This window comes from Mirounga leonina, unplaced genomic scaffold, assembly GCF_011800145.1.
Source record: "Mirounga leonina isolate KUSES-001 unplaced genomic scaffold, KU_Mleo_1.0 Mir_94, whole genome shotgun sequence".
In the NCBI taxonomy this organism is placed as follows: domain Eukaryota; kingdom Metazoa; phylum Chordata; class Mammalia; order Carnivora; family Phocidae; genus Mirounga; species Mirounga leonina.
In genome coordinates this window covers 56,716,248-56,737,578 of record NW_023270855.1, presented here as the reverse complement: position 1 = coordinate 56,737,578, position 21,331 = coordinate 56,716,248, and the positions used below count along the sequence as shown (strand labels likewise).

General features: G+C 58.9%; 1 protein-coding gene and 1 long non-coding RNA gene across 3 annotated transcripts; both read right to left on the bottom strand.

Annotated features, from left to right (window-relative positions):
- Positions 1-763: 763 nt before the first annotated feature.
- Positions 764-7,223, bottom strand: LOC118005544. Its single transcript, XR_004677836.1, has 4 exons — positions 7,196-7,223; positions 5,895-6,063; positions 4,665-4,750; positions 764-845 (listed from the first exon to the last, which is right to left on the bottom strand). It is a non-coding gene; the product is annotated as an uncharacterized LOC118005544 (long non-coding RNA).
- A 5,874-nt stretch (positions 7,224-13,097) lies between these two features.
- Positions 13,098-21,244, bottom strand: TLE5 (TLE family member 5, transcriptional modulator). 2 transcript variants are annotated; one of them, XM_034997511.1, is made up of 7 exons: positions 21,077-21,244; positions 20,050-20,147; positions 17,729-17,792; positions 16,386-16,430; positions 15,714-15,776; positions 14,329-14,403; positions 13,098-14,242 (listed from the first exon to the last, which is right to left on the bottom strand). In XM_034997511.1, exons 1-7 carry the CDS (start codon positions 21,101-21,103, stop codon positions 14,024-14,026), a joined length of 591 nt encoding a protein of 196 aa, XP_034853402.1. In that variant the 5' UTR covers positions 21,104-21,244; the 3' UTR covers positions 13,098-14,023. The 2 variants fall into 2 exon arrangements, with proteins under 2 accessions (XP_034853402.1, XP_034853401.1); XM_034997510.1 differs by having other exon boundaries at positions 13,098-14,245; positions 21,077-21,242.
- Between the last annotated feature and the right edge of the window lie 87 nt (positions 21,245-21,331).

Sequence of the window (21,331 nt, the reverse complement as noted above, 5' to 3'; positions counted from 1 at the left end):
CCCCCCCCGCCCCGAACGTCGCCCCCTCCCTCCCAGAGGGCCCAAGAGAGAGAAGCAAGGCAGCCGAGAAATACCTGGGGGCCCACTGTGGGGAGCAGCGTGGTGGGGAGGGGGCAGTTCGGGGTCAGAAATGGCCTTTCTGAGGGAGTGGGCTAAGACTTAGGGATCTGGAGGAGGCCGGGAACCCTGCCTCCGACCGGGGAATAGCCCGGTGCGGACACCTGAGGAGGGAGGGACGGAGCCCTAGCCCCCTCTGGGTCTCACTATTCTCATCTGTAAAATGGCAGAGGCAGGGGCTATTTTTAAATGAGATGGTACCTGGACAGCCCTCAGCCTGGCCGGGCACAGAGCAAACTCCCAGAGACCGGACTTGATGCCCCCCTTGCAGACTGGGCTGTCTCCCCTCTCAGACTGAGCTCCTAGAAGGCTGAGTTCCCACTGAGAATGGCCAACTGAATCCCTGCCTTCAGACTGAGGTCTCTGAAGACACGGACTCCACTCCCACCATAGACCACAGACATCCAGGGAGCTTTTCTTTTTTAAGATTTTATTTATTTGACAGAGAGAGACACAGTGAGAGAGGTTCGGAACACAAGCAAGGGGAGTGGGAGAGGGAGAAGCAGGCTTTCCGCGGAGCAGGGAGCCCGATGCGGGGCTCGATCCCAGGACCCTGAGATCATGACCTGAGCCGAAGGCAGACGCTTAACGGCTGAGCCACCCAGGCGCCCCCCCAGGGAGCATTTCTTACACTTACCTGGAAGGTGGGACGTTCTCATTCCAATCTCGCTTATGAAAAACCTCAGGTCCTTTGTTAAGTCAATCAACAAGCATGTACTGAGCACCTCCTGTGGACCAGATACAGCTCTAGGCACTGGGGCACAGCAGAGAACAAAATAGAGAGAGAGACCCTTGCCTTGTATTATTAATGCCTGCGTCTGTGTCAGGAGGTCAGGGAGCAAAGTGTACGAAACCCTACTGAACTGGACTGGAAGGACTCACCTCCCAGCCAACAGATACTTATTGAACATCTATTACATGCCAGGCATCCTTCCAGGTTCCAGGAATGTAAGGGTGAGTGAAGGAGAACTGATTCCTGCCTTCTCTGCGCTCTGGGGACAAGACAAGATCACAGCTTGGTAATTATGCAACTATTTGTGTGTACAAAGGAGGAGTTTGGGGAGCAGTGACAGAGATCAACGAGAGGAACCTACTTATCTGGGGTGTCTGGGAGAGGCCTCGTTGTAGAGGTTTACCTAGGAGATGAGACCTGAAGGATGGGAGGGCAGGGAGAGAAAGAGAGATCCTGAGGACAAAGATATGTGTGTGTACTGGAGTATTCAGTGGCTCCCCGTGGTCATCAAAATAAAATACAAACGCTTCCCTCTTCCCACAAGGCCCTGCACAAACCTCCCTCCCTGCCCTTCCCTCCCTGATCCCAACTGCCTTCATCTTCACCCTCATCCCCTCTGCTTCAGACACCCTGGCCTCTTAACTGTTTTCCCAACAGCCCAGATAGGGGTCTGCCTCAGGGCTTTTGCATTTACCGTTCCCTCTGTCTGGAATACTGTTCCCTTGCTTCGCTTCCTTCAAGTCTCAGCTCAAATGTCACCTCCTAAGAAAGCCCCCTCCTGGCCACCAGTTTAAGCAGTGCTCGCTAGCTTCCTCAAAACACTGTATCCTGTTCTCTCTCCTTCTAGGTCCCACCAGTTTGTTCCCTTTTGTTTTGACATGATCATGTTCCTCTGTGGGTTGTTATATTCGATATATGTCTCACTCACTAGGCTGTGTGGGGACAGATCCTGTCTCTTGCAGAGCCTGGTATACAGTAAATGCTCAATAAATGAATAGGCAGTGAGTGCAGGAGAGGAGAAGAAACAGCTGATCCAGCTGAAGCCAGAAATCACTGGCTACACTCCTGCTGGGAACTTCTAAGAAACCCGAGTTCCACCGGTCTACAATGCCAGGAATTCCAAGTTGGGGGGGGGGGTGGTGTCTGTGAAGTCCTAATTCCAAAACCTTTCCAGGAAGTGCCATGCCTCCCCTGGATGTCCCCCAGGTCGCTAGATGGAGCACCTTCTCCCAGACCTGTTCCTCACCCTGCCAGGCCCCACAGTCCATCCTTCTCCCCCAAGACAGAGCATCAACCTAGCCTCTTCTCTCCCCTTCACCTGCCAAGCAATCCTGCTCCCTATCCCCTCAGCGCCCCCCCTCCAGACTGTGTCAGCTCTTCATCCTCTCCCCTCTGAGCTCAAGCCACCTACCTCCCCCATCCGGACAGCTTTTACTCTTGTCACCTTTTGTGAGTCTGGCCCTCCCTCACTTAGAACCTTCCCATGGCTCCCTGTGGCCCTGGGAACAAACCCCCAGATCCTCAGGCTAGCATCAGACCCCCTCACCACCTGGCCTGGCCTGGCTTCACCTCCTTCCACCCATTCCCATACTCTCTCTGCTCCAGCCGCACCAGTCACTGGTATCACCTACTCCGTGTCCTCTCCCACTTCTGGGCTTTTGCTTGCGTGGTTACCTCTTCCTGGAATTCCCTCCTGCTCCTTTTCTGCCTGGAGAAAATCCATTTCTTCAAGGCCCAGCCCCAAAGCATCTCCTGCAGGCATCTCCTCCAAAAGGTATCTCTACACACAGTGAGCACAGGCTCTTCAGGTAGGTATTTATTCTATAAGCCATCCTCATGCTGGAAGACGCTGGGCTCCTAGATAGGGCCCAGCCCCAGGATGGGGGAGTGGGGGGCAGAATTAAGCACTCGCTCCCAGGCCCAGGGCCCAGGTAGTCAGCAGGACAGAGGGAGCACCTGGAGGGGGACAGAGACTCTGCCTGGTGAGTCCAGAGGAGGCTTCCTGGAGGAGGGGACCTTTACCCAACAGGCTTTAGATGTTTCCACCAGGCATATTCCATGGGGGTGGGGGGGGGCGGATACAGATTTGTGGATTGCCTGAGAAGCCACAAGACACCCCCCCACACACACACATACACACGATGGTGTATGTAAGATATGCCAGGAAGGAGAAGACGGTTTGCTCTGAGCACCGGCTTTGGGAGCAGCTTTGAGAGTTTGGGGAGACTCAGTTGAGAGCAGGCTGTGAGATGAGACCCTCAGGCAGCCTATGACTCCATACCCCGCTGAAATGCCACATGCAGCCAGAGCAGGGGGCGGGGCGGGGGGGTGAGTTACAGTCCGGGCAGTCTAGCACAACCTTCTCATTACCCCCCGAGAAGGCTTCGCCCAGCCAACTCTGCCTGCCAGGGCTTCACGCCCCACGTCTCTAGGCCTCAGTTTCCCCACCTGCAGAATCCGGGAAGAAGCTGCAAAATGGGGGAAGGAGCTTAGCTTCTGATCTCTCAGCTCCCCCAGTACAGAAAGGCTCAGCCCCGGTTCCTGGCTGGGTTTTTATGATGTGGATTTTTTTTTTTTTTTAAAGGAAAAAGCTGAGAAGCAGCGCTGGGACCCCGGATTGCTCAGACCACCTTAAATCAGCCTCGCCGCCTCAGCTACTGTGGAAATTCCTTTCTCCGCGGTGGTTGGCTGGGTGCGCCAGCCAATCCTCCCGCGGCGCTCCCACATGGGTCCGTGACATCACAGGGGCGCTGGCCAATGGAGATCCAGAAACCCGCAACCAATGGCAGGAGGCACTAGGATGGGCTAGGCCAATCAGAAGGCTGCCATTGGGGTATGGAGAGTGGGGCTCCCCCTCCCCGAGAGACGCTGAGAGCCTCGTGGACGCCAGAACTCAGTCCTGTTGAGGGGGTGCGTGGGGGGGGGGGGATCCAGTTCGATTAGTATCTGGAAACCCGGAGTAGCGAGCCACCCCCTGAGCCTGGCGGGCCTCTCCTTAAAAGCAGGAGTCCCTTGCCCCACATACTACCTTGCAAAAGCTCGGCCAGCTGGCGGGCCGACTAGCCGCCTTTCGCCCTATTTCACAGATAGGTAAACCGAGGTAGACTTTAAATCACGCTGGACGCCTCCCACCCCCGGGAATCCCCGGGAAGAGCTGAGACTCTCACCCGGGCCTGGAGGCCCCTAGCACGCGTCAGTTTTTGTCCCCCAGGTCAGATGGGGGAGGGATAAAACGACGTGTAGGCGGAGGGGAGGGAGGTGCTCTTTCCCGTGCCTCAGTTTCTCCGAACGCAAACGCGAGAGGAGGGGGAGCGGGCTTCTCGGAAAGACTACGATCCCCAGAAGCTCTCGCGCGGCGCCCGGCGCGGCTGTCAATCAAAGTAACGTGGGTCCCTCTCCGGGCCAGCGCTCCCCCGCCCGCCGCCTCTCTCCCGCCCGCTCCCGCTCCCTCCCCGCCGGCTCCGGGCCCGGCGCGGTATAATTACAGCCCATTGATCCGACCCGGGCCGGGAAAGCGGCTCCCTCGGGGAGGCCAAGCCTTTGGCTTCCGACTTCGCCAACCTCTGCCTACTGCCCCCCCGCCCCCAGCCGAGCTGCTGGGCCACCAGCCAGGCCTGTCCCCTCCTGCCGGCCAGGGCTCTCGGGTGACCTCTGAGCCTCTGTTCCTGCCAAGGTTGGCGGCGAGCCCCCGTCAGAAGAGTCACACACGTTTTCTTCCACCTGGGAACATGGGGAGCCCTCCCCGGGGTTCTAGCGCCCCCCACCGTGACCTTAAGACTCTTGCGGGCTTCTCTCTGGGCCTCAGTTTACTCACCTGTGTAGTGAGATGGTTGGACAAGACTTGTTCGCGAAGCCAATGCTCTCGGCTGTCCCGTCTGTGAGCAGCCAGGCTAGGCCATGCTGGGGATTCAAGGAGGGGTTCCCAAGTTTGGAAAAGCAGGGGAGACCAAGCAGAACCCTCTCAGCCCCCTGTAGTCAGGGCAGGAGGGACCAGGACTGTCGGCAGGGTGGCAGAGACAGAGCAGGAGTGAGGCCGCTGCTTGGAAAGTTGGGAAGGCTTCCTAGATGTCAGATGGGGGTGTTGACGCTGGGGTTGTGCAGAATGCATAGGAGTTGCCTCATCTGAGCAGTGCATTTATACCACCCTAACCCAAAGGAGACTCAGAGCAAAGCTGGGGCAATGTTAAATCTTCCCCTGGGATTGAGGAGTCCTGGGCTCTGACTCCTCACCTTGCTGGGTGGACCTCTGACCATGCCCAGGCTGTGAAGTGGGGGGAGGGAGAGTCAGGAGAGAAAAGAAGGGGCCACAGTGAGTCCACGATGGCCCCGCAGGTTTCCTCATCTGGAAGCTGGGGTCGATGACAATCTTCCAATAAATGAAGGCTGATCAAGTATTTAAAATAACTCCTAGAAAATGCTCTGGGGGGGTGTAGCCACTTATGGCCCAAAGGCCCTCTCTCCCACCCTGGCTTCACACTTCACAGGGGGACTCTGCATGCACTCTCCCTTCCTCCCCCATCTTTGATCACTCACTGAAATGGCTCAGTCAGTAGAGCGTGTGACTCTTCTTAATCTCGGGGTCCTGAGTTCAGGCCCCATGTTGGGCATAGAGATTTACTTTAAAATAAACTATACATATATATATATAGATGATCAGATCCCATCCTTCCTCTGCTCAAGAATCTTCCAGAGCCCCCCATCACCCTCAGAATAAAATCCAAACTTCTCCCTCTGTCTACTACCGTCCCCTCCCTGTCCTCATCTCCTCCCTCTTTCCCCCTCGCCCACTTCCCTCCAGCCTCTCACGCCTCTTGATTGTTCCGCTAAGAGACCAGGCAAGGTCCTGCCCCAGGACTTTAGTATGGGCTATTTCCTTTGCCTGGCCCATGGCCGACTCTTCTCCCTCTTCCAGTCTTGGCCCGAACATCACATCCTAGTGAGGCCTGGTCTGGCTAGCCTTACAGCAGCCCTCAACCTTCCTACTTGGTCAGCCCCCCTCATTTTATTTCCTTCAGTAAAGCCTCATCCCTCTCTGAACACTTACTGATTATTTCAGTGCCTGCTCCATATATTGGTTGGGAGGATAAAGAGGCAAGCCTAGGGAGGGGCTCCATTTATAACCTAGCTTGCAGGGATCCATGGCCACCTGACGTCACACTTTCCTTGGAGGCCTGGGTTCAAATCCGACCTGGAGGCTGTGTCACACCGTGATTCTGTAAACAAGGGGAATGATAGAAACTTCATCCTGTGGTCATAGGATCAAACGGCTGGACAGGTGAACTGGCCTTGCCTGTTATAACCGTGTGCGCGTGCGCAAGGGGAAACGGGCGGGAGCCAGTACAAAAAGGCAACCTGTATTTTGGGAGCTCCAGGTCATTCCCCCTATCCCAGACCCCACACCCCCCACACCCACTCCATCCCAAGTCCCGGCCTCACCCTCTCCACGGCCCCCACCTCGCGCCTTGCCAGCATCCTGGTGAACCCCACCTCCTGGTGAGCGCTGCCTCCATCCCTGCTCTTGGGAGGTTCCTCCCTGGACCCCAGATTCGCCCCAGTCCCCAGTAGGCATCGCACAGATGTGTGTGGAACAGACTGAGTGGGCATTTTGGATCTTCCTTTTCCGGCCTCTGGTTTGCTGTGAGACCTTTCATTCCTGTCTGGGCCTCAGTCTTCTCATCTTGTCAAGGGGCTGACAACCCTACCTCCCGCAGCCATGATTGCTGGGCCGCCTGGATTATTCCCTTGACCTGGTGTCTGATGCTCACAACAGGCCTACAAAGTAGGGGATGCGAGCCTGGCAGCTGCTTCTGGGCTCTTGCCCTCACCCTTCTCTCTGCCTGAAGTCTCCCACCCTTCCTCCCCCTACCTGTCTTCCCAGCAGGCTCCTGTCATCCAGGTCTCAGCTCAGATGTCACCTCCACGGAGAGAGGCCTCCTGTCATTCTCTGTCTCCTGCCCCTGTTGGATTTTTCTTTGTAGCATTTGACTGTTGTCTGAAATTATCTTATTTGCTGGTTTATTTGTTATCTGTCTTCCCTAGACACTGTGGGCTCCATGAGGTCAAGAGGAGCTCCATCTTGGGTCCCGGGGCACCCACCACAGAGCCCCGTACACAGCGGGCATCCAGTAAATGCCCGTGCCCAGTCGGTCTGGCTTGGGAGCCGGTGGAGCGGAGGCAGCCCAGCCTAGAGACGCCCAGGAACCTGCCCAAGGTCACACAGCACCAGCGCTTGGGATAAGGCTCACAGCCGTGCTGTTCAGGGGCCCCAGGGCCACCCCCCTCCCCGCCGCCCAGGTCGGCCAGACCTAGTGCCCGGCTGCCCGCCGCCGAGGCCGGGAAACCCACCATTAACCACGCGGGCCGGGTCAGCGCGTTACCCAACAGGCCCGGTCAGGCCCAGCAGGGCACAGGGAGCGCGGGCCCCGCCCCTCCCCGGGGCCGGGATCAGGAGGCGGGGAGGGGAGGGGAGGGGAGGAGAGGAGGAGAGAGTGGGGTGCGGGGAGGAGGCAACACTGGGGACAGGGGGAGGCGGGGGAGGAGGCGGAGGGTGGGCGGGAGGGGACGGGTGAAGGGGGAGGAGAAGGAAGGGGCGGAGGGGCGGGGGAGAAGGGGTGGGGGGACGGAGGGTCAAGGGCGGGGGGGAGGGGCGGGCTTGCAGGCCTGGCCGGCGCCCAGCAACGTGGCCCAGGGGCTGGGGTAGGTGGAACAGGCCTGTGCGGAGAGGTGGGGGGGGGCATTGAGGGCGGGGGCGGCTGCGAGGCGGGGATGGCGGGGAGGGGACACAGAGCGGGGGGCACACGGGGAGAGTAGGAGGGAGAGATAGGGAGGAGAGAGAGCTCTAGAAAGACCTCGAAGGACGGTGGGGGGCGAGGCGGGGGAGAGAGAGACGGGGAGACAGAGACTCTGGGACACCCAGAGCCAAGGGCAGAGACAGAGCGAAGGGCAAAGGTAGTGGGAGGGACCCGGGGGGGGGGGGTCCCTGGCGGGCAGGGTGTTTTGGGTGCATGGGTTCCTTCCTGCAGCTCCTAATGTCAGAAAGCATCTGTAGAGGACACAGCCTCCTCCGGAGCCCCTGCCTCTGTCTTCCCTCCAGCCTGGGCCCTCCGTGTCCCTGGGTGTGCCCCTCCTCTGCTCAAACACCTGCCATGGCTCCCAGGCTGGCAGGCAGGCCCCGGAGGAGGCGGCTGGCTTCTCTGCCATTTTCTCTCTTGCTCCCTAAATCTTCACTGAACACCTACTGCGTGCCAGGCGCAATGCTAAGCCCCGAGATTTCAGTAATGACCAAATCGGACCAAATCCCTTTTGTCACGGCACTCAGAGTTGGGGGGGAAAGGGAGAACAAGGGAATATCTGTTGACTTAAGTTGTGTGCAGTGATTGATGCTGTGACGATAAAGCAAGCAGGAGAGGGGGTGTTGGTGGTGGTGATGGCAGCGGGTGATGGCTCTGGGGACAGTGTCTTCCAGGCAGAGGGAAAGGCCCTGAGGTGCTCCCAGGCTTGGTCACCCCCAGGCACGGAAAAGAGGCCAAGAATGGTTAGGCTGAAGGCCTCCACAAGGGAGGGGGGCAGTGCCTCAAGGAGCATCCCTACCTCTCACACCCTCCTCAGCCCAGCGCCCCCCCCCCCCCCCTCCCCCCCCCCGCCCGCACCCCCATCCTCTCGAAGCCCTCCCCTCCAGCACTGGCTCCAGAAGCTTTCTCTTTCTCTTCAACAAAATGGCTCTAAGATCCTGGACCCTGTCGTTTGGGCCTTCCTACATCAGGATCCAGGTTCCTGGCTGTGTGCTCTTGGGCAAGTCACTACCTGTCTCGAGCCTCAGTTTCTTTATCTGCAAATTGGTCCTTCCTTTACAGGTCTTTTCATGAAGTACCTGAGAGATGGGGCGCCTGGCTGGCTCAGTCGGAAAAGCATGTGACTCTTGATCCCTGGGCTGGTAGGTGTGAGCCCCACGTTCGGTGCAGAGATGAATAACAATAAATAAATAAATGTCAAAAAAAAAAAAAAGAAGAAGAAGGAATTAACAGAGACTAGTCCAAACCTTTAGCCAAGGTTGGGACCGTAACGGAAGTTCAGATCGTAGCTGTTTATGATTTCTATTATCCTTATGACTCGCTTGGCCTTCCTGATTATTTCTGGTTGCTCCTAGTGGGGCCAAGAGCTCCTTTAGCTGTGGCCAGGTGACCTGCCATGGCATGGCGCTGCCTTGTTTTGTGGCCTTGACAATTTGCTGCAGTTTTGCGGTCTGCAAAATGGGCAGAGTGACGTCATTTACAGGTCCCCGACTCCACCATCGGCCGGGCTTCTTTCTGCTTCTCCCCCAAGACTGTGTCCGAGCTGCCAACACCCAGAGGACTCAGGAAGGAGGAAGGCAGCAGGTGTACCTGGCCAGCCTGGACTGTGGCCATTTCATGCATCATGCGGGGAGTTCCAGCTCAAACCAGAAGGAGGAGGGAGAGGGCTAGCTCTCTGGGGCTGGGGTGCTCTCAGACCCAGGAGTCAGTGGAGGTACAGAGGGGTGTATGGGGACAGGGGCTGGGTCCGGCTCAGACCACTGGGGCCTGTGGGATTCTCCAACACTGAGGACATTAGGACCATTGTATGGACAGGAAATGGAGGCACAGAGTGGCGGGGGGGGGGGGGGGGGGGGGGGCCCCCCCCCCCCCCCCACCGCCCCCCCCCCCAAACAAAAAAAAACCCCTAAACAGAAAAGGGGGGGGGGGGGGGGGGGGGGGGGGGGGGGGCCGCTCACACCCCTGCTGCGTACAGATTCCCCCTGCTAAAAAGACTCTTCTCTTCTCAAAAGGAGAGTGGTGGGAGAAGGGGAGGAGCTTTGGAGAAGGAGCAGGGACCCCCTGAAGGGATGGTGTCTGAGGGGGGGTGAGGTAGTCAGAAATGGGTGGGTTCATCCCATCCCCGCTGCTCCCCCGCTCCTCAAGTCCTGTGCCCAAAGAGCTAGGGGCATGGCCCTCCTCCCTCTCCTCCCTGGGCCCCCTCCTCGAGTTTCTCCGCCCCTCCCTCTCAGCTCCCTTCCCCCTCCCTACTGTTTCTCCCGCGCTCCACCTTCCCTCCTCCCCATCCTCACCCTCCTCCCGTCCCCCTCTTACCTCCTTCCCCCCTCCTCTTCCTTCTCCCCCTAACCTCCTCCCCTCCCTTCCCTCCATTTTCTCCTCCTCCTCCTCTCCCCCCCGCTTCTGCCCAACCTCCTCCACCCCTCCATTCTCTCCTCCTCCCTACCCCTTCACCCCCTCTCTCGTCTTCCTCCTCCCTCTCCCCCCTCCTAGCCCCCTCCCTCCTCTCCCCACTCCCCCTGCATTCTCTCTCACCGCCCCCTCCTCTTCTCCTCCCTCCTCTCTTCAGCCCCCTGCACTCTCCCCTCCGCCCCCTCCGCCCCCTCCGCCCCCTCCGCCCCCTCCGCCCCCTCCTCCCGCCTCATTAGGCGCGGCCGCGGCGCGGGGCCCATTAGCGGATCAATTAGCCGAGGTCGCCGGCGGCGCGGTCGTTAAGCGCGGGAGGCGGCGGCGGGGAGGGGGCTCGGGAAGCGGCCCTTCTGCCCACCGGCTCCGCGGCCGCGATCGCGCACCCCCGAGACCTTCTCGTCATCCTGCCCCACCGGGGGCTCCTGGACCCTCCGCAAACCCTCGGGGGACCCAGCCCCGCAGGCGGGATTGGGGGGAGGGGCTCCGAGGCCCGGAGGAAGACCCCCGAGGTCACAGGCCTTCCGTGGCTGGGCAGGGCGCCCCTTCTCCGGAGAAGACCCCTGGTTTGGGGGTGCCGGGTTTGTGACCCCCCCCCCCCACGGCGCCCTTCATCTGCCAGCAACATCAGTAATAATAACATCAGCTGACAGCTTGTGAGCCCTTGCAGGCTTCCTGCTAATTCTCGGGAACAATTTCCCAGAAACTGAGGTCAGACAAGTGACTTCACTTGCCTCAAATCACTAGTTAGGGTCTGAGACGGGTACAAACTCAGGTCTGCCCTCAATAAATTTGCTAACATTTATTGAGTTGCTTCTATGAGCAAATTAAAAAAAAAAAAAAAAAGGCAGCCAACACTCCCCATCCCTTGCTCTCTATCAACACATTCTGGATTTTCCTGGTTATCTGTCTATTCCAGCCAGAGGGCAGGAATTTATGTCTTCTGTGTCCCTGGGGCTCCGAGTAGGTCCCAATAAATGAATGAACGTGCGAGTCTCTGCTAGAAGCATTTCCACGGATTAAATAATATGATCTTCATAATAAGGGCTTGTTCTGAGATCCTACCCATTTTACAGATAGGGAATCCAAGATCCGAAGGGGTGAAGCCACTTGTCTAGACTATCCAGCTGTGAGAGCGAGAGCCAGGATTTAAATCGAGGCTGGAGGCCCCCATCATGCCTGTCTGGGCCTCAGTCTTCTCATCTTGCCAAGGGGCTGACAACCCTACCTCCCCTGGCCATGATTGCTGGGCCGCCTGGATTATTCCTTGCAACCATCATGTGACATATTAATATGTTGCTTGTGCGGGACCTGGGTGGAGGGGCCACAGACCCCTGCTTTGGGGTAGGGTCGGGGGAGGACTTGAGAAAACTGACATCTGGAAGTCTTGGAGGATTACTACCCTGGGAAGGGGGGAAAAAAGAGGGAGAACACTGTTCCAGACAGAGAGAACAGCACGTGCAAAGGCCTCTAGGCAAGGAACAGCAAGATGGTGCAGTCTGGCTGCAGCCTGCTGGAGTCATTGGAGGGGTGGGTAGTAGGACCAGCTGCCATGGAGGCCCCCCAAATCTATTTTTTATGATTTTTTTTTAAATTGTGAAATGTAACACACAAAAGAGGGCACAGATTGTAAGTGAACAATTTGATGATTACAGAGTGAACACACTCATGTCATCAGCCCCCAAGTTAAGAAATGGAACTTGAGCCCCCTCTGCCCCTCCCCCACCCTCTCCCAAGGGTGACCCCATGACACCTGACACTGTAGGTCACTTGGGCTTGATTTTGTTCCTTATATAAATGGAATCACTCTGTATTTACGCTTTTGTCCCTGGCTTTTGTTCAGTGTGCCTTGCGCAAGATGCGGGGTGTTGAGTGGTGACTCGTACTTTTTTCGCACCTTTTCGTGGCTGCATTGTGTTTCCCAGGCATGATGATGTCACAGCTTAGCCATTCTGCTGTCGATGGGCAGTGGGTAGCTTCCGGTTGGGGGAAGTGGGGAGGAAGGACAGCAACTCTGAACACCCTTGTCCATGCCTTTGTGGAGGTTGGGAGCAGCTCGGCTCTGGGGGTGGGGACCCAGGAGGGGACTTGCTGGGTGCCAGATTGCCTTCCAGGTGGGTACAACACTTGGCATTGTAACATTTTCGCTCCCCAAGTGTCCTGGGTGAGTTTGGGTTTTCAGCACAAGGATAAATGCTAGGCAGGGAGGGACTCCCATCACACGGGCTTTTGAGAGGGCTTTTGAGAGGTGCCATGGCGGAGGGCTGGGACCCAGCGGGAGGCTGGTGGGACCACCCAATCATGCTCCCCCCTCCTCTCTTTCCTCAGGGACATGAGCCGTTTCCCCAGAGGTAATCCAGCCCCCCCCCCCCCCCCCCGTGCCCTTGGTCCACCTTGGGAACCTGCTAGATTGGGGGGCAGGTGAGAATTTTTTGGACTTCAAAAGCCCCCCAGGTGCCGGTCCCTGAGGGTAAGGAACTCTATGCTGCCCCACCCTGCCTCATCCTCAGCCTCGCCCCATATCCTGGGTGGGCAGCCTGAAGCCTCTTGGCCCAGGTGCCAGGTTCACTCTGGGAATCTCCTTTCCTTCTGGCTCCCTGGGTGGTCCAGCTGGGGCGTGGCAGGGAGACCTTCCAGAGGTCCTCCAAGGGTCAGGTTCAGCTGGGGGTGGTCCTATGTTCTCAGATCTGGAAAAAGGGTCTCTGTGGGTATGCAACGGAGATGGATTCTACAGTCTCAAAATCTGTCTCTAAGAGAAAAGAACGCCACTTAGGAGCCCTCTGGCCTGGGGATCAGAAGTCAGCTCTGCTCAACTTCAAGCACCTGGGCCTGGCTGTGTGACCTACAGCCTCCAGCTGACCCTCTCTGGTCTATGCATCAAGTTGGGGAGACAGCCCACGCTGGCAAGCCGGACTCCCCCTCCCCCACCCACCCAACCCTCACTATCCCGTCCTGGAAGGAGGCGGGAGCTCAGTCGTGAGGGAAGCCCCCTCCTCCCGTGGGAAGGGGGGCACCGCCGCGGCCCCGCAACACAGAGGCAGGAACAAGGCAACCAACCTTCTCACATCTTTATTTGAAAGGCACAGCTAAGCCCACCCTCGATACAGCATTCTCCCTTCTCTCCGCAGCGATCAAACGACTGAACACAACAGAAGCTGACAGTCTAAAAGGCTATATACAGACACAGGTGTGGGTGTTGCTTGTTTTTTTAAAACATTTTTGTCTTTTTTTTTTTTTTTAAATATCCCTTTTCTTAAAAGACAAGCTAGTATACTGGAAAAAGGAAAAAAATAAAATAAAAACCAAGACAACTTGAGTACCCTCATCTTTATTCGGGAAGGGGAGAAAGGGAATTCTGGGACGCCCGCCCCCCACTCCTCCCCCCTGCTCCTGGCTAAGCTCACTCTCTCTGCCCCCTCTCTGGCAGGCGCGGGGAGAGGACAGGTGGGCGTGGGCTCTGGAACTAGCAGAGGAGGTGAGGGAGGCGGGAGGGACGTGGGGTGCCCAGGGCAGGAAGGGGCAGCTAGCGTGGTGTCTGCATGCAGTGCAGGGTGGGAGGCTGGGGGCGTGCGCCCTGAGGGGCCCGGCGGGCCGGCGGTCAGGGGCACGGTTGCGGAACGGGGCAGTGCAGGGGTGCGGGGCTTCTGAGGCTTTGCTGTCTTCTGACCTGGCCTCCCATTTGTGCCTCCAGGCCTCAGCTTGCCTCCTGGGTGGAATGAGCAGGTGTCCGCCCGCTCAGGCTGCAGGGGAGGAGGAGGAGGGAGGAAGGAGAGGAGGAGGAGGAGGGAGGCCGGGAGCCGGGGGTGTGAGCGAAGCTAGGGGTGGCGCACAGGCAGGGCTAGGACCCCAGCAGGCGGCTACCATAAATACTACCAAGTTCAGCCAATCCCAAGCTATACTGTGTCTTGCGCTAAACATTCCTCTCTCTCCGTGTCTGTCTCCCCTTTGTCCCCCCCACCCTCCCCGACCCGGCCGCCCGCTAATCCGACTTCTCGCCGTCATCCTCCTGGTGGGTGTCACCGTCGTGCCCATTCTTGTCTTCCTTGGAGAGGTGGGCCTGGGAGCCCAGCGCGGACAGCGAGAGAAGGCCGGTGCCGGCGCTGACGGCGGGCAGCGCGGGCGGCTGCAGCCCCACAGGCAACGGGGTCAGGGGCAGGGCCAGAGCCTGCAGCTGGGACAGCTGATGGGCTTGGAGCTGCTGCTGCAGGGCAGACGGGAGGGAAGCATGAGCTGCCTGGCCCACCTGCCCGCCTACCTGCCCGCCCGCCCAAGACCCAGACGTACCCGGATGATGGAGTTCAGCTCAGGAGCGGTGACCTGCTTAGCCCTCTCGATGGCTCCCAAGACCTGCTGCTGGTGCTGGAAGGGGGGTGGGGTAAAGAGAGGAGCCAGGTGCTATATGCCCTGATCTCTGTGGGGGTTTGAGCCACAGAGCCCAGGGGAAGGCACCCCCCACCATGGCTTTCCATCCCATCAGAAAACCCCTCCCCTCCAGCCGCTTCTGTTCACCAAGTGGGATTCGCAGAAGACCCGAAGGGGTTGGTGCCAGATACTTAAGAAAACGCCACTGGGTGAGTCTAAGAGAAACCCTGGATTGTGACCTATTCAATGCGATACGCCAAGAAGTAAATGTACAGTGCACAACCTGGCCAACTGTACAGGGAAGTCTTGATCCTAAGAGCTCACAGACTGTGCTCTGAGATCTGCTAACCCAAGCTCCTCTCCTTCTACAGCTGGGGAAGGCCCAGTGGATTCTGGCCGTGCTGGGGTATGAGTCTAGGTTCAGGGCAATCCCTCCCCGGGGCAATTTACCGTCCACACCCCAGCCCTCCCTACGAGTCCATCTCTCCTGCCATCAGATGCTACACTCTGCCAATCTCTCTTTTTGCCTTGCCTACCAGGAAGCCCCTGTCATGAAAGGAAAGCACAAGCCTAGGTCTTCAGGGCCCCAAGAACCCCCTTCTCTAGGGTTTTCATAGTGTCCTTCTGGAATTGTCCCTGAGCATGCAGGTCACCCGAAGGGCCCCAAGATAAAGTCAGGGATTAAAGAGGAAATGATGAAAGATCGACAGGAAACCTGGCAGAGAGCAGGAATGGCAGTGGTGGGGAATGCGGAGTGGGCCCCACACCAAGAGTCTTAAAATCCCAAAAAGCAAAAGCAAGAGCTCAGCGCATGGCTCCCCAGGGTGCGTGTGTCCACGGGTCCATGTGTCCATCTGTGTTGCACCTGTGCGTGTCTGTCTGTCTGTCTGCATACATGAGCTGAATGCCTTCCCTGTACACACCCCCTCTGGTTTCTGGCCTGAGGCCACCCACAGGGCCTGGCAGACAAATCTCAAGAGGGTTAAAGGCAGAAGCAAAAAGGGAAAAAAAAAAAATCTTGGTGTAGTCTTTGGCATATCTGACATTTTTACCCGTGAAATGACTCACTCAGGCTGGGAATTCCACAGCGGGCTGAGGCCCCTCCCTCCACCGCCCTGCACCCCTGGGGTTTCTCCAAGCTGGGGATTCTTCTGTGTCTGGGAGGTCCAGAGAGGGAGGGTGTGCGCTCTGGGCATCCAACAGCTGCTGCCCCAGAGCATGGGGGGGCGGGGGGGGGGGGCAGGCCCTGTGGCAAGTTCACGGTCCAACTACCACCTCCTCCCTGCAGCCCCCGGGGAGCCACTCACCTCTTGGGAAAGGTAGGGTAGGACCTGGGCACAAATCCCATTCAGCCTCTTGACGATTTCAGCCTGCAACACACAGAGGCTTCAGTCCAGGGCAGGCAGCAGGGGGCAGGTGCAGACCAGTCCCAGGAGGCCTGTGAGGTTCTACCCAAGAGGAGGCCAACTCTGCCCAGGGTCAGATCAACACCTCCAGACTATGGGCCCCCGGTCAGCAGCCAAGGTGGGATCTAAGGCTGGCTCTCAGCTCCGCAGCTAACAGGGAAGGCTCAGGACCGATTCCAGGCTGGGGGGGGCCGGGGGGGGGCTGGAGGGGGAGGGGCCAGGGCGCCACCAACATCATTACTTTTATGACATCCCTGATACCGGCCTACTCAGGGCACAGATGGCCAAAGCAAGGCCAGAGGGCAAGGGGCAATCCTGGGGTTCGCAGTGTGCTGGCTTGTCACCCTCCCCCACTGTCAGAAAGGGGAGTCAATGGGGTGGGGGTGGTAGGTTGCGGGGGAGGTCTCTGCCTCTCCCCTCAGGGAGATAAACCTCCCAGGGAGCACTGAGAAGGAACAGGGGGAGGGGCTCAGAAGGTAACAGGATCAGGTATGGAGGCCTGATCAGACTTGGTGCGCAGCCAAGGGGCCGGGCCCACCTGTCTGGGGTTGCGGGGGGGGGGGGGGGGGGTACCTGCTTGTGCATCTCAATGTTCAAGCCGTAGGACATCTCGTAGTACTGCATGGTTGGGAGACAGAGAGAAATGGGGTTGGGCTGGGGGGTGTGCCAGGGGGACAGACGGACACACACACACGGTGGGGAGCACGAGGGCAGGTGGGAGGCGCCCACACCGGGAGCAGAAGCCCAGGCACCTGGTGGAGCTGCTTGCCGGGAGCTGGGGGAGCTTCAGGGCCCCAGCCAGGCCTGGCTCCCCTGGTTTCTGGAAAAATTATCCAGCCCTCTCTCCAACACACATACATTCCAGGACTCCTAATCTTTTATCTTTATGTGTCTTGTCTGCGGGTGGCCCCAGACTCCAGGGAAGTTTGCCTTCCTGGGTATAAATAATCAGGATAAACAGAGCCTGCTGGGTCTGGCTCTGGGGTCAGTAGCCCCCCTCCTCACGCCCCAGATCTGACCCTGCCTCCTCCCCTCCTCTAAAGCCCCTCACGGCTCCCCCATCATCCCTGGGGGTGGGGCAGGGAAAGCCAAGTTCATTCCCAGGACTTCCCATGGTTTCTTCTCCTCTGCCCAGCAAGCTCCTACTCATTCTTCAAGACCCTAGCTGCAATGCCCTATCCTCCATGTGGCCTTCCTCAGGCAGTGTGCCCCCCTCTGGAATCCCCCTGTCCTGGGTCGCTCCCTCTGCCCCAGCCCTCTAGGGCCAGGAGGATCGGTGTCTGGCTCTGCCTCATCGACAGCCTGGGAGAGCTGGGCTCTGGGCTGGACCAAGGCAGGGGCTTTTTGATGTAGAAACTGCCACCTGGTGGGTAGGGATCCCAGCAAGTGATTCTGGCAAAGCGCAGAGACCGGGTCTCAGATGTCAGGCAAAGAATGCGGTGTCACCCCTTCCCTCCCTCCAACCTCAAAGGATGTCAGCTTCCTGCTCGAGCCCCCCCCCCCCTCGCCAGGAATCCTCCTTCTGAAGCTTGGACAAGGAGGGGTTAAGGCTGGGATGCTGGAACTCTGGGGGCAGGGAGGGGAACTGTGGGGGCAGGGAGGGATCCGGCAGCTCCCCCAGCCAGTTCCTGGCTTTGGCTTACACAGCAGCAGCCTCCTCTGTTGCCAAGGACAGCCGGGGGACCTGGCAGGCCCAGGCTGCAACCCGGTGGTTTGGCACCTGGGCCAATGCCTGGGCCGGCAGCCAGGCCAGCAAGGCGGCCTCAGCCAGGCCCCAGGGGCCAGCTGAATGCAGAGCAGACCCCGAATCCTCGTCCATCCCCCAGGAGGTCGCCAGGGTTCAGGCAGCTGCCAGGGGTGGAGGAGGGTCTGGGGTCGCCCCTCCCCTGCCCTGCCCAACTGGGAGGCCAGCTTACCATCACATAATGACGCTGCATCTCTGACTTCTCGCTGGCCAGCTTGTCACATTCCAGCTTCAGGCTGAAAAAGAACAAGGGGAGAGGGACCAGGGGCTGGGCTGAGGTCCCCCACTGTGCGGGGGGCACCCAGAGCTTTGGTGGGGCAGAAGGACGTCCTCCTCTGTGAAGTTGGGGTGGAGGGGGGTGGAGCTCAGGCTCCCTAACTGTAAAACGAGGGTCATGAAATCACCCTCATAGATCTGATGGCAGAGAAAGTAATGGGTAATAATATAGATAACAAAAGGCGGAGCAAACACGCGGACTGTGGGTCAGCCAGGGACTCAAAGAAACTTTTCCCTGTCCGGAGACTCGATGAGATCGGTAATATTTGTGTCACCCTCATTTCATCGATGATGCAACGGATGCCCAGAGAGGTTGAGTAACGCTCAAGGTCACACAGCCAGAAAGCGGGCTTCAGAGGCCACAGTCCCGATCCCTGGGGAAAACTATCCAGCCAGGGAGGAAGGAATAGAAAACACAAAAGGGCAGAGAGGGTGGAGGGTGGAGGGCTGGCTGGCAGGGCTCTGGGTTGGACTCACCAAGGAATCTCAAAGGAGGCCCAGCCCCTCTTGTAAACCTTGCTTTCACTAGGGGGTAAAAGTTCCACTGCTGGGTAACAGAGATGGTGAGCCGGTTATCCACTGAGCTCTCTCAGGCTCTCCCAGCAGGGTTGAGCTTAGGGCATTTCTCAAAGCCCACCCACCCCTGTCCCCAGTGAGGAGGGCAGAGAAAGACCTAGAAAGCTGACAGCACAGACACAGGCCACATGCACTGGATTCAAAGTTCACCCTGCTCCCTTGATGCTGTGTGGCTCTAGGCAAACCCCTCTACCTCTCTGGGCCTTGGTCTCTGCATCGCCAAGTACCAAACTCCCAGGGTGGGGTGGTGAGAAGGAAATGGATTAAGACAAGAGAAGCTTCTGGAACAGTGCCTGGTATACAGTAAACACCCAATAAATGCTTGATCTTACGGTCCTCCCAGGGGCCTGGCGTTTCCCCCCACCAAACTGTGACTTGTACGCCCAGATTCAGAGATGAGCCATGGTTTGGGTGCCTATGCCCCCCACCCCCCCGGAGTTTGTTTTCTCTCATTTTCTTTAAAAAACGCTATTTGTTGACACCATTTAAAAAAACAAAACAAAACAGGCAATTTCACTCCAAACTCTGAATTTCTGGCCCTTCTTGAGGGTCTGGCAAATCTTGTGTGCACCCCCAATGTGGCAGGACCCCTCACTGTAGCCAGGCCTGCCAAGCCAAGTCCCTAAACGATCGGGGAACCAGAACAAAGTTGCTGGGGCCTGCCTTTCAATGGCCTGTGCTTCAGTTTCCCTGTCTGAAAAATGGGCACAATAACAGGAAAATGGGGAAGATTGAACAACAGGATGTCGGCTCAGTATTTAGCACGTGTGGAGCATGGAAAGTACCCCCAAAAGGTGAAGTTTTTGAAAATATATCTATACATCTATATCTATTTCTCTTCTTGGAGAAAACCCAGGATCCTTCTTGGAACACTTTTGTGCAGGCAAACTGAGGTCCAGAGAGGGCCCAAGGCCCTGCTGGGATTTGTGACAGTGACCAAAGACTCCCTTCTGATTCCCAGGCAAAGCCCCCCCCCCACTCTGTAACAGCGCCTTGACAATCTGCATTCTTCAACCCAGAGATTGGCTGCAAATCTCAGTTTGCCACTTCTCTGCTGTGCATCCCCAGAAAATCTCTAACCTCTCTGGGTTTAAATTTCTTTAACTGTGAGATGAAGATAGTACCAGGTCCTTCCCCTTAGATCCTGCACTTGGCAAGCCCTTTACAATGTTAGAACATTAAATTCTGGAGGAAGAGCCACCTTTGAGAATCTGTTAGGACGCTAGGAACTCCTTCTCCAAAACTAAGCAGAAAGAGATAGAACAGGCTACAGAATGTTTTCTTTTGGGAGAGGCGAGGTAGAGGATCCATCCCCCAACTTCTTGGGAGGTCTTTTATCCAAGGGGTATGGGGGTGGGGATGGGGAGAGGGACTCTGAAGCCACACAGATAGTTGAGTCTCTGGGCAAATAGTTTAACTTTTTGTGCCTCAGTGTTCTTACCTGTGAAATGGGCTGTCTTGACGTCTACGTGAGTTTAATATTAGAAAAGTGCTCACGACAGCGCCTACCACATATAGGACGCTCTCTACCTACATTTTTTTTTCAAATATATGTATGTAGCAGTGGCCACAACCTTCCCTCCAGGCCTGGGTGGGGGGGCTCCACCATCCACCCTGCAGGGCCTCCGGCCCCCAGCTCACCTGTGGTACTGAGCCTGCAGCAGCTGAAACTCGTCTTTTATGCGGTCGCAGGAGTCTGAGGTGGTGAATTTGAGTTGCTGGGGTAGGTGAGACGAGCCCTGTGGGGAGGGGGGGCGGCCCCGGTCAGGGCCAGGCGGGGCGGGGCGACCCCCGAGGCAGCCGGCCCGGCGGCGCAGCTGCAGCGCACCCCCCCCCGCCCCACTTCCCGGGCCCGTGTTTACAGCCCTGGCGCGGCCCCCGCCCTCGCTTCCTGCCCCCGCCTCTCCCGGGGGAAGGCGAGGGGGTGGGTGCGCCCGGAGCCGCCTCGTTCCCCGCCACCCCCCAGGCTGTGGGGGTGCGTTTTAAGGTCCGCCCTTGGTGGGGGGCAGCGTGCGCCCTCTGCCGCCCCTCCAATGCGCCGTGGGGGGGGTGTGCACATCCGAGAGCCCCAACTGCCTCTGCGAGGGGGGAGAAGGAGTCCTGGAGTCCCCCTCCCCAAGTTGGTGGGGGCGCAAGTCCTCCTTGCAAAGTCCCTTTGGGGAAGGGGCCTCTCCCAGCGCCCGAAATTACCCGGGGGGGGCCCTCCACCCCAGATTCCCAGCACCCTTCTTCCCCGCCACGCTCTTCCGGGAGGGGTGCGCCTCGGATTCCCCCCCCCACTCCCAGGCCCCAAAACCAGCCCCGGTGCTCGAGGTGCCCGGTGGGGCTCCCCGGGTGCCCCAGGCCCGAGGCCAAGGCCATCCGAGGCCCGCCTGGCTGGGTTGGGGTGGAGGGGGGGGGGAGCATGCCCCACGGGCTGGGGGGGGGGGGGAACCGGGCCGGGGGGGGGAGAACGGCCCGGCCGGGAACCCGGTGGGGGGGGACGGATGGCCCGTCTGGGAACTGGGGTGCCAGGCGCCGATCTGGGGGAGGTGCGCGGGGCCGGGCCCCGGGCGGGGGTGGGGAGGAATGGCCCGCATGAGAACTGGGGGTGCCAGGCGCGGACCTGGGGGATGCCGGGCCCGGGGCCGGGGGTGGGGGAGGCGCCGGGCCGGCGGGCCCCGCTTACCGAATGCCTGCTTTGTGGAAACATCATGTCAGTCGCGGCGGGGGGCGCGGGCTGCGCCCGGGCTGTGCGCCCCGGCTCGGGAGGCTCGGGGCGCCGGGCGGCCGCGCCTTTGTCCCGGCGCCGATCGGCAGCTCCCGGGGCCGCCGCCGCCGCCGCCTCCCGCGCCCGGCCTCGCCCGCTTCCTGCGCCCCCTCCCCGCGCGCCCGGCCCCGGCGCGCCCCGGGCCCCGCTTCCTGCGCGCCCGGCGCCCCTCCC

Excerpts from the sequence above, each read along its gene's own strand:
- TLE5 (XM_034997510.1), bottom strand. The coding sequence starts at position 21,103 with ATGATGTTTCCACAAAGCAGGCATTCG. Across the intron at positions 15,777-16,385 it reads ACATTGAGATGCACAAGCAG|GCTGAAATCGTCAAGAGGCT; the intron begins GTACCCCCCCCC and ends TGTGTGTTGCAG. Across the intron at positions 14,246-14,328 it reads AGCTGAACTCCATCATCCGG|CAGCAGCTCCAAGCCCATCA; the intron begins GTACGTCTGGGT and ends TCTGCCCTGCAG.